Source organism: Gordionus sp. m RMFG-2023, chromosome 1 (genome assembly GCF_954871325.1).
Source record: "Gordionus sp. m RMFG-2023 chromosome 1, tfGorSpeb1-WG-v2, whole genome shotgun sequence".
Classification (NCBI taxonomy): domain Eukaryota; kingdom Metazoa; phylum Nematomorpha; class Gordioida; order Chordodea; family Parachordodidae; genus Gordionus; species Gordionus sp. m RMFG-2023.
Genome location: NC_088775.1, coordinates 57735986 through 57748883, shown reverse-complemented (window position 1 = coordinate 57748883; position 12898 = coordinate 57735986). Strand labels below are relative to the sequence as shown.

Sequence of the window (12898 nt, the reverse complement as noted above, 5' to 3'; positions counted from 1 at the left end):
TAAAAAAAAAATACCTTTTTTTTCTATGGCCATTTCGGGTTTTCGATATTAATTAGATTTATATCATATTTATTTGTATGTCAAATTAAAGAACTATTATTAAGCTACATAATAAAATTTAAATTATTTCTCTAACTTAATTATTTCTCGAGATATTTGAAAATAAATGAGGCACATTTTGTCAAAAATGTTCCATTTTTCTGCGCTTTAAACGCCCATATCTTAGCGGGTATACGTTGTTGGGAGGTAAAATTTAATTTTTTTCTTAGTTATAGTATATACTACTATTATGTAAAATTTAAGAAAAATTGAAGGGGGTCGGGTTGAGAATCGACTTTTTTTTGGTTGATTTAATATGGAATTCACCATATATATTTTTTTAAATTTAAAAAATTATAAAGATAATTTTTTTTATTTAAATATTTAGGCTATATGTGAAACTATGAACTCAACAGATTTAATTTTTTTTTTCTTCAAATAAAGTTGTAAATTTTATTTTGTGTATGATGACAAGCTATTTTTTATATTATTTTGGTTCGCGTATTTTAAAATCATTAGATAAAAATAAACAACTTCTTTTTTTTATATGTTTTTGTTAAAAATAAAAAAAACATGTGTGTTGATTTATATTATTTTATATTAATTTATAGGTTAATGATGCTTGGTACCTTAAGGTACCATCTATCAAATTTGAATTTTGTTCATTTTTCATTTGGATGGCACTACCAAATATATTTATAATATATATTTGAAAAATCGTGATTTTTGAAAAGCCTCTATGGCCTAGTAGGCAAGAGCTTGGCTTACTTATCCTATGCTTCCGGGTTCGAATCCCGGGAATGATCATGTTTTTTTTCTTATTCTAACTTGGTGGTTCCATCCTTGGGGGGATGATATATAGAAGGCCGGACTCGACCACGTGATTCCGTATTAATATATTAAATAATAAGGGTCTTATTACATTTTAATAAATTTTGGTCGGTATTTAGCAAATTAGATTGGTATTTAAAATATTGCCATACATTCACTTGGTAGTAAGCATCATTAACCTAATTTATACTTGAATAAAAAATGCATTATAAATTGATTACAAAACTTAAAAAATAGTATTATTAGTTTAAGACAATTAGCCCACCATAATAACAAAAATTCTACGTTATCCATTCCTATATCAAAGCAAACGATGTATACAATATTTGGCTTAATTAAAACATGTTCGGAAAAATATTTAATTCTATAGTTTTGGGGTAAGTCTTAATATTTATTTTTTTAATAAACATAAATTTGTTTAATACAACCCTTCCCTAATCAAAACTTACTTAATCGGGCATGGGCTTTAATCTGTCCTTTTTATTTCCCATGGGCGTTTAAGTAAGTGGCTTTGCCACTTACGCGCACAGGTAACTGCGGCTTGCCCAAAAATCGTGGATGGTCTTCATAATTATTTTCCCATTTTTTATTCCAGTTTGATGGATTTTTTCAGAAGAGAACCAAGCATTACTCTATTGTATATATAACTTTGTTATATTTACGACGTTTAGGGCTAGTGCGCTTAATATCATGTATCACGTAAAAAAAAATATATAACTTAATTTGGGTTATTATATTAGGTGATTCTAATTTTTGATAAATTTTTTGTTTGGCTATGAGATAAATTTAGGACTAGGACTAATGTTTTCCAGACCAGGGCCAGGCTTAGGGCCTAGCCTGCAGATCTGGGATATTTATTATAGGGTTCCTAATAAATTAAATCATATTTTCTAATGTTATTTTTTATCCTTAGATAAACTAACATTGATTAGTAAGGCAATCAAATGGTATATCGTATAAAAGTAACCAAGTAAATTATAAAATTGACCTATCTGATATATTTCTTTATATTTGAGGTATATTAAAATTTAATTATACACATATATAAATGGTATAAATATCTTAATTTATTATTGATTTAATGAGGGATGCGAACTGTATAGTTTAAAAAATTATAAAATAAAATGGTAAATTACATGTTTTTTATATATTATTTTAATGTAATTTAAAATAAAAGTTTAAAATCAAAAAAAAAGCTTGGGCCTGAATCCTAAATTTTAAAAAAGGGTTCGCGTTTTACATGTAAAAATGATTTTCCAAAAATTTATTCATTCAATGATGTTTAATAAACTTATTTATTATTATTAATACACAACAATAATAAAAGCCATTTTATTAATTTAAAAACAAAGAATTATAGTATCTTTATTTACATACATAACTTATAAATCATTGAAATTTGTACATTGATTATAAGTCCATTCTTCACATTGCAGGCATATCTTCACATTTATAGCTTTTTTAATAGCTTTCTTGCCATTCATCATTAGTTTTCTTTAGATTTTTCTTTTTATTGTTTTTTTAAATTGAAATTTGTACATTGATTATAAGTCCATTCTTCACATTGCAGGCATATCTTCACATTTATAGCTTTTTTAATAGCTTTCTTGCCATTCATCATTAGTTTTCTTTAGATTTTTCTTTTTATTGTTTTTTTAGTATTTGTTAATTTATGTTTTTATATGATCATAAGGTCATAATTTTTGATATCTTTTTCATATTGTTGATATGTTACGATCAAAAAAAAAATTAGATAATATATAAACATTTGACCAATTTTGAGAGAAATAAGTGCAATAGATAAAAAGTTATAGCGTGGTGGCCAGTTTTAAAACATGGCCATTTATGGCACAATTCCCCTACTTGTGTCATTTACATTTTTAATAGGGCTTTAACTTTTATGTAATATAGGTAAATTAATTACTAATTGCTTTTTTTTCTAGGGAAAAAATTAATTTTCTGCACCTGTATAATATTTACAGATTTTATCAGTTATTATGAAATTTGGTGCTTAAGAATATAATTGTAAAAATTAAGTTTGTGCAAGAAACTTTTCCTACGTAGCTCATATATTCTTCAAGTTCTACCTTTATTAACTGTGAATGCAGGGTTGACAGTTAGCACGATTAGGCGATGTGTAATAATATGCTGTATTTTTGTAAAGTTTATCTAATTTGTCTCCAATTCGCCCATATTAAATTTAGGGGAAAAATAATAAATTATATATTGATTCAAATTTGTCTGTTATCTTTCTATATAGACTTAAGAACTACTTAAATTTTATAAAATTTCAAGAACACTAAATACTAATAATTCATATGGAATAAATATTTTTGGAAAAAATTTGATTTTTATTATACCAATATAAATAGATCTTTTTAGTTTAAGGTTAACCCATCTACAGAAAATATATGCTCACTAGGAGAGCTTGTAGATGAAACTAATATTATTATTTTTTGGCATAAATGAAAAGCATAGGAAGATTCAATATTTTATTTTTCTAAAAGGGTCTACCATTATATAAATTGGTATCACGTCAAATCGGCGCAGCGTCAATTCAGCGCGGCGTCTATTCCGCGCAGTGTTAAACATAAACTTATAAATTGAAGCTAAATATATAAATTGAAACTTAATTTTGGTTAATTTAATAAACATTTAGACATAAATAAATAAGAATCTTAAGGAGAGATTATGATTTTTGAATTTTTTTTATTAACTGCCATAAGAGACGTGTATGGTTTAGCAAGCCGGTCTAGCTCTAAATTGACTAATCATGGTTGAAGTAATATCTAGATATAATAAATACTCATAAAACTTTCCCAAATTATAGTAGAGTATTTAAACTTTGCTAAGAAATAATTTACATAAAAATGATTATATATTTTAATTGAAATTAATTCTGTCATGTAAAAAGTTTTTGAAAAATTCATAAATATTTTATTTTTTATATAAATTTGGTAATAATTAAATTAAATATTTCAACAGATTTATTGTTTATAGATGTAAACGAATAAAAACTATATAAGGATACAATTTTAACCTTCTGGTATATTTAATTTTAAAATGAGATTAAGTGGTATGCCAAGCCCCGGGATTTATATAACCCCAGTCTAATCTATTATGATTTGTAGCCATTATTATATAAGCCTGGATGCGGATAGTTGTAAGAAAGGTTTGGACCTCTATTTCAAACAAAATATTTTGGCTAAAATTTTAATCAACCGTTTTTAAAAATAGACCCAAATCGGCCCGATGCTAAGACCAATTTTTTATATTATAAAAACGAATTAACGCGCAATTTATTTATATTATGGCTGTTGAAATTATAAAATTTACTAATTGAAAATGATATTATAAAAGTTTAAAAAAACATTATACCCCTTTGATAAAAACGATAAGATAGTAAACCAAAATTATGTTTAATATTAAATCCCCCTTTTCCCGTCTAATTTTAGACAACATATATTTCTAATATCCCACCCGAGATCAAGCTAGGTGTATCGGGATATAGCTTAAAATATTATATTAATTGTATCTGACTATTTAAATCGCCGATTAATGATTATTTAAGGGGGATCGCATATAATTTTAATTTGCAATTAATGTTAATTATTTAGCATGTTTTATATAGTATATTTATATTTTCTATAGTTGATTTATATAAAAATAAAAAAATGTTGGTAAATTCGTTTTTTATTATTTTATAATAGGAAAAATTAGCCTAAGCATACTTTATATTTTTTTAAATGATTAATAGAAATATTTTTTAGATTTTTAATAAATCTAAAATGAGTCAGTCTTAATTTTAATTTTATTGGATCAACATTAGTGTTCTTAAACGGCCGATTTGGGTCTACTTTTAAAAACGGTCGATTAAGATTTTGGCCATAATAATATGTAAGATTCGAGATGGAAGTCCAAAATTTTCCTACTGCGCAAAATCTTCAGGCTTACATAATATTGGCTAATAATCAAAATACCTTATAATGTGGTAAATTGGTCCAGCAAGGAAGTGGTATAAATATTGATTATTAATTTTTTTAAAAATATTATTAAATTTTTAATTGATATCACACATTTAGTAAATAAAAGATATTTGTAAAAAAAATGAAGAAATAATTAATAGGACCAACATTTAAAATGACATCTATTTAATGATCCTTTTTTTATACCAATAAATTTATAATAAATTGCAACTGTAATATAAAAGCGCCGAATTGTCGCCGCGCTAAAGTGATTATGACTATGGGCCAAACTGACGTGGAACCATATAAATTAAGAAATTTAAAGGGGAAAATAAAAAATACCTTTATTGTTCTTTATTCATTATAATATCGTTTTACGTAGCACAATTAGATGAATGTATAATTCTTTGCTTATGTTTATATACAATAAACGTATGATTCACATTCTAGAAATTGGTTCATCTGATTGTATAATAACAGGAATATTTAACCTTATAATAAATGATCAATATAAATGAAACCTTTATAAATATTGAATTATTGAAAATAACATATTAATTTTGGATAAATATAACCCCGGCCTGAATATTTAAAAAAAATTTAAGGCGCTGTCCTTGTATATTACAAAAAAATAAAATAAGGCCCGACTCGTGTACCCGGACCGGACTTAGGCTTGGGCCTACATCTCTGATTTAAATATAAATACAATTAAAATTTTTATATTTAAATAGGAAATTACTCTGCAAAGAATGTAAAAAAGTTATCAATTCTGACGCATGTATTTGCAAGACCTGTGATACATGGGTTCATAAGTGTTGCCTCAGTGTACCTGATAAATCTTATAGAACTTGGGCTTTATTACAAGCACCATATTTTTGCAGATATTGTTATAAAATAGAAGACTCATTTATGAGATTAAAAATATCCCCTGATGTATCAACGTCTAACAATGAATTAGCCTTAATTAGCATGTACTACAAGCATCCCTCTCGTGAAAATGATAATCAATATGTAGGGAAATTAGATAAAATTTCTAAAAAATTGCTTGAAACTTTTCGCCCGGAACTACTTAAAAGGTATTCACCTAGGTCTTGCATAGGAGATGGAACTGCTGCTATAGAGCGCTTTCATTGGCAATTTATGGTGATGAAATTCATCATTTATATATAAGATGCGTAACTGCCATAGAAATGATACGTTATAAGTCAACATACCATATAAATTCTGCCCTATATATATTAAGCAAAAAATACAATGACCTAAATATTTGGGACACTATTTATGATCAATTATTAAAGGACGTTTTGACGCTGATTGAAGGGTGGGCCGAGATGGCTCATTTATATGCTGCAAGCGCAGCTTTACAGATAGGAATTGGGTCCTATCACCTAAATAAAATGATTGTTGCTCATGAAACCAAAGATAATAATCCATATAATCGTGAGGTTTATGGAAGATCTGTACCTATATGGCAACCAGTGGGCATTAATATTTTATGGACAAAAACCTCAATAGGGATAATGCTATGTAAGCATATAATATATCTGCAACCTGTATGTAAGACATATAGGGTAAAGAATGATGATAAAGATATTTTGGATATCGAATGTGATAAATATATATATGACCATACTTATTATGATTTTCAAAAGTCTCCACCAACACTCTCTGATGATGGTTCATATATTTCGAGCGAAGAATTTGATTTCTTAGGTATATATCCATTTAAAAAAAATGATAATAAAACCGTGGTTAAATCGATACCATATAATATTACCCATAATTTGAAAACATCACAAGCAAATGAATTTAATGAAGAAATATTAAAAGATTACTCAGATATTTCAGATGAGGATTTATTGAAAATAATAAAAACAGATATATTAGATATATATTATATATCATATATTTCACTTGAACAAACTGTGAAGTATATAGATATTGTTCTAATATATCCATATAAAGTCGATTTGACAGATATAAAGGATATTAAATCGGAAAGGATATACGATGACTATGATTATGAATTGCCGTCACCAAGATTGTGGAATAATAAAAGAATAATACATTCCACGCCTATAAAAGATAAAAATTTAGTGGCTTTTACCGCTAATATATCCGATATTTTAAATGAAGATCTTGTGAAATATTCAGATATCCTTTCTAAAGGTTTACATAAAAAAGAAGAATTATTAAATAAGTCTTTTGAAGATATGAAGGTTAATAAGCTAATAAAGCATGATTCCCTAGATGATAACTGTATTGATAGTGTAATATACACTAAGAATCATTGTAAAGGATTTACATACAATGAATTATTGAATATGTTATTGAAACCAGAAAATATTCTAGAATCAATTCCACAAGGGACTAAAAATAATACTTTTTTTATTGTAAACAATAGTATTAATTTAAAAATGAATAAGGATGGTTTAAAAAGTTGTTTCCCCGATGATTGTGGAGCATGGACAGGTAAAAAAACGGATGGTAGTAACCGTTATTTTGATTTAGAAAATGGCGAAAGAAAAGGTCCATATATAATGATAGATAAAGTATTTTACATATTAAGAAAAATACATAATTCCAATCATAGATGTACTATAAACCCTCAACCTAATTTAAATAATGTAGTTTGCTTATGTCAATATAGTTGTACATTAAAAAAGGATCTAAAAACTTAAAATATAACGAATTGCACAAAAATGATGCCGATTATAGTAGCAATTTTGCAGATCAAGTTCTGTTAATTTTAAATAATATAAATGATTATCCGATAATCAAAAATATATGTATACGACCTGATATAGTACTTTATACTCGTTTAATGCTTGAAAATATAAAATTTTGTTGTACGGGAAAGCAACGAAGTATTCTTAGCGTTGATAAAACCTACAATTTAAGCGAACTCTTTGTGACGCCTACTGTGTTCAAGCATATAGCTCTTTGTAAAACGGGGTTGAAAGATAAAGTACATCCATTATTTTTCGGTCCAATATTTTTGCACGGTATTTCAGATTACCGGACATATAATATATTTTTTTCTGAGCTACAGGGTGTTTTTAAAAAGCACCAAATTAATGTGGATAATATTATTTGCGGATCCGACGAAGAATTTGCCATGGTTTCGGCTTTACGTAAAAATTTTAATACTTCCATACATTTATTATGCACACTTCACATGAGGAGAAATTTGTCAATCTCTTTGAAAAATAGTCAAGGGGTCCCTATGAGATTAAGAGAATATATAAGTAATATGATTTTTGGTGAAAATGGAATACTATATTCCACTGATGACATTATGTTTAGAAAAAAAATGTTAAAATTTCGAAATATTTGCATAGTTAATAAATATGATAAATTTCTTAAGAATGTGTTTAAAAGTTTCGAAAAAAAACTTTATGAATACGTGTATATACCTTTAAAGAACAAGTTTATATCACAAGTTTATACTAATAACAACAGTGAATCAATGAATAGCCTAAAGATGATGATAAAAAAGGTTGTTCCTTTGCATACATTAATAACCATTATCAAGTCTTTTACTATGAAAAAGAATTAGAACGAGCAGTAATTGGACTAGGAGATTATTATATCGATTCTGATTTAAGTAAACATAATAGGGTATCCCTTTTAAAATTTATAAAGGAATCTACAGCTGAAGTAGGTTCAAATAATCATAAATCAACAACAATCTCTAAATATATTACATCGTCATATGGTAAAATAACGCTGATGAGACCTAAAGGTTCGAAAAAACTATCTCAATTTAGAAGATCTAGAAAATTTAAAAAAAATTTATAAAGTTTATTAAATAATATAGCGTGAAGGATCACGAAAAACATATGTGCTTTTGATGGCGTGATAGGTCATGAGGAGATAAAATAAATTATTTATGGCGAGAAAGGTCATTAAAGCACTAAAATGTATTCTATGACGAGATCGAATATGGGACACCAAATTAATGCTTTTATTGGGGATAAAAACTATGAGGAGACAAAGATTTACATAGTTTCGATATCTGTCGATTGACCCTGGCATAATGGCAATTAAATCTTGGTAAATTATATTCTTATTTATTTATAATTTTATTGAATAAACAAAAACAATATAGCAAGGTTTATAGGGCTTAATGGGGAATTTTTTAAATATATATGACGCCTACTAAATATTTAAATATATTGTAACCTGCCCGTAATATACCTCTATAATTATTTGATTGATTTAATATTAGATTCAAAGTTTAATTTATAATAATTTGAGATAATTTGTTAGGTATCAAGATATTAATATAATTATATATAAGATTACAGATGATAATATTTATATTTTCCATGATGAGAAATGTGATGAAGGCACGATATATATGTCCATACCGATAAAATTCATAGGGACATAAAATAAGTGATTTGAATGTGAAAAAAATTATGAGGGGAAAAAGGCCACCGTAGATAGTTATGTTGCGCTGATAAATTAATATGGTACTAACGATGATGGTAAATTAATTTTTTGTATTATATTTATTTTTCTTTATAAATATATGATATAATATATAATATGAATATAGTGAGATTTATTATGATCGAAAATTAGAGGTCTTCATTGAGATAATTTCTAAATAAAATCGGCTACCACGTCTTTTGTTTTAAAAATTTGCTCATTAAAAAAATTGTCCTACCACGCCCATAATATAAAATAATTATTTGTTTATTTATATATGTTCTAATTTTGAATAATATGACTTGACCCGCTCACCGAATTAAATTTATTTTAACATTTCTGTTACCTCTATATAATTGAATTAATGTTAAATGCAAAATATATTTGTAAAATATTTTAATAATTTGAGATAATTTTTCAGGTTTATAGATATTAATTTATATTAAAATACACATAGTGTAAAAGATAAATAAGAGGGGAATTAATAAATATAAAAATATTGAGATTCTTTTAGCCATGGCATACCACTCACTAATTTTATTTTAAAAATATGACATTTTAATATGTTATTAGAATGATCGATAAAGAATATTAGAGGGAATTGATATATGAATCTAAGCGTAATTCGGATCTACCTACCCGAGCTTCGAATAAGACAAAAGGATTTATGGTATAACTCATTTTCATTTTAAAATTATGACACAAAATATATATTTTATAAAATGCATTCATAAAAGCCTCGTATGAAAATTTCGTATGGAGTTAAAAAGGTTCCCAGCATGATGAACAAAACAACTTATTAAATATTTTACTATTTTAGTTATTTAATTTTTTGAAAATTAATCAATGTATATTTTGTAAATTTATGAACTAAATTAATTATTTATAATAAATATATATATATATTTAAAATATAATGGGTCAATAATTATGTTATTTTCATATTTACATTTTTTTTTATTCTTATATTTTGAAATTGTAAAATAAATAACCTAATTAATATCTAAATAGTCTTTTTTTTTGATATATAGAGAGGATTATGTCTATAAATGATCAAAATTGTAGTCAATTTTATAAATAAAATAAGAAATAAATGATATACTTTATAATAGGTGTTAATGTTTAAATTTTGTTTTCAGGGAAATATAGTGTAAATGTATGGTAAAATAGTTGATAAAATCTAATTTGATTGCCCAAGTTTATTTATTATCATCATTTTGTTTATATCACAGTTAAGTTATCACAATATAACGTTAATTACGGCAATTCTTAGTTTAGTTATTTTAATTTTACCTTATATACGGCAATTCGTAGTTTAGTTATTTTAATTTAACATTAAATACCGCAATTCGTAGTTTATTCATTATAACAAACCATTATATAAGGCAATTCGTAGTTTACTAATTTTAATTTATCATTAAATACGGCAATTCGCAGTTTAGTCATTTTATTTTAACATTAAATACGGCAATTCGCAGTTTAGTCATTTTAATTTAACATCATATACTGTTTAGAAAATTTAATTTAACATTATATACGGCAATTAGTAGTTTAGTCATTATAATTAACAACCACAATTCGTAGTTTAGTCATTATAATTTAACATTAACAATCGCAATTAGTAGTTTAGTCATTATAATTTAACATTATATAACGGCAATTCACAGTTTAGTCATTTTATTTTAACATCATATACTGTTTAGACATTTTAATTTAACATTAATTACGGCAATGCGTAGTTTAGTCATTTTAATTTAACATTAAATATGGCAATTCGTAGTTTACTCATTATAATTTAACATCAACAACCGCAATTCGTAGTTTAGTCATTATAAATAAACATTAAATACGGCAATTGGCAGTTTAGTCATTTTAATTTAACATCATATACTGTTTAGAAAATATAATTTAACATTTATTACGGCAATTCGTAGTTTAGTCTTTTAATTTAACATTATATAACGGCAATTCGCAGTTTAGTCATTATAATTAAACATTAAATACTGTTTAGAAAATTTAACATTAATTACGGCAATTCGTAGTTTAGTCATTTTAATTTAACATTAAATATGGCAATTCGTAGTTTACTAATTATAATTTAACATTAACAACCGCAATTCGTAGTTTAGTCATTTTTATTTAACATATAATACGGCAATTCGCAGTTTAGTCATTTTAATTTAACATTATATACGGCAATTCGCAGTTTAGTCATTTTAATTTAACATCATATACTGTTTAGAAAATTTAATTTAACATTATATACGGCAATTCGTAGTTTAGTCATTATAATTTAACATTAACAATAGCAATTAGTAGTTTAGTCTATATAATTAAACATTATATAACGGCAATTCGCAGTTTAGTCATTTTATTTTAACATCATATACTGTTTAGACAATTTAATTTAACATTAAATACGGCAATTCGTAGTTTATTTAATTTAATTTAACATTATAAACCGCAATTCGTAGTTTAGTCATTATAATTTAACATTAAATATGGCAATTCGTAGTTTAGTCATTTTAATTTAACATAATATACTGTTTAGAAAATTTAATTTAACATTAATTACGGCAATTCGTTGTTTAGTCATTTTAATTTAACATTATATAACGGCAATTCGTAGTTTACTAATGTTAATTTATCATTAAATACGGCAATTCGCAGTTTAGTCATTAGTCTCCTCGGAGGCGTGGGTTCGAATCCCACCGCTGCCACCATGAAGTATCTTTGAATATTTGATGTAATCCATAAAGTATTTTAGAAGATTAGTTTATATAAAAAATCGTTTATTTAAATAAATTATTTAATTTTATACAATATATATTTTTAAATTTTACATCCTTCTTTAAACTAAAAAAAATCTGCTTTATATAACAAAATATATAAAAATTTATATAAAAAAAAACAATCTATCAATTTATAAAAAAATCAATTTATATCAACATAAAAAAAACAATTTAAAGGTTAGTATTAATCGGTCATATTAACAATTAAATACGGCAATTCGCAGTTTAGTCATTTTAATTTAACATCATAAACTGTTTAGAAAATTTAATTTAACATTAATTACGGCAATTCGTAGTTTAGTCATTTTAATTTAACATTATATACTGCAATTCGCAGTTTAGTCATTTTAATTTAACATTACTTACCGCAATTCGTAGTTTATTGATTATAATTTAACATTAAATATGGCAATTCGTAGTTTAGTCATTTTAATTTTACCTTATATAACACAATTCGTAGTTTAGTCATTTTAATTTAACATTAAATACGGCAATTCGTAGTTTACTAATTTTAATTTATCATTAAATACGGCAATTCGCAGTTTAGTCATTTAATTTAACATCATATACTGTTTAGAAAATTTAATTTAACATTAAATATGGCAATTCGTAGTTTACTCATTATAATTTAACATTAACAACCGCAATTCGTAGTTTAGTCATTTTAATTTAACATTACTTACCGCAATTCGTAGTTTATTGATTATAATTTAACATTAAATATGGCAATTCGTAGTTTAGACTTTTTAATTTAACATTAATTACCGCAATTCGTAGTTTAGTCATTTTATTTTAACATTAAATACGGCAATTCGCAGTTTAGTCATTTTAATT

The 12898-nt window shown here is 25.3% G+C and overlaps 1 protein-coding gene across 5 annotated transcripts; it reads left to right on the top strand.

Moving 5' to 3' along the window:
* The first annotated feature begins 1057 nt into the window (after positions 1-1057).
* On the top strand, positions 1058-10187 carry LOC135931231 (uncharacterized). 5 transcript variants are annotated; one of them, XM_065468195.1, is made up of 4 exons: positions 1058-1247; positions 1784-1840; positions 5567-9942; positions 10010-10187. In XM_065468195.1, exon 3 carries the CDS (start codon positions 6026-6028, stop codon positions 7514-7516), a length of 1491 nt encoding a protein of 496 aa, XP_065324267.1. In that variant the 5' UTR covers positions 1058-1247; positions 1784-1840; positions 5567-6025; the 3' UTR covers positions 7517-9942; positions 10010-10187. The 5 variants fall into 5 exon arrangements, with proteins under 5 accessions (XP_065324267.1, XP_065324270.1, XP_065324271.1 ...); XM_065468198.1 differs by lacking the exons at positions 1058-1247; positions 1784-1840 and adding an exon at positions 1848-1886; XM_065468199.1 differs by lacking the exons at positions 1058-1247; positions 1784-1840 and having other exon boundaries at positions 2505-8580; positions 8656-9942.
* The last annotated feature ends 2711 nt before the right edge of the window (positions 10188-12898 follow it).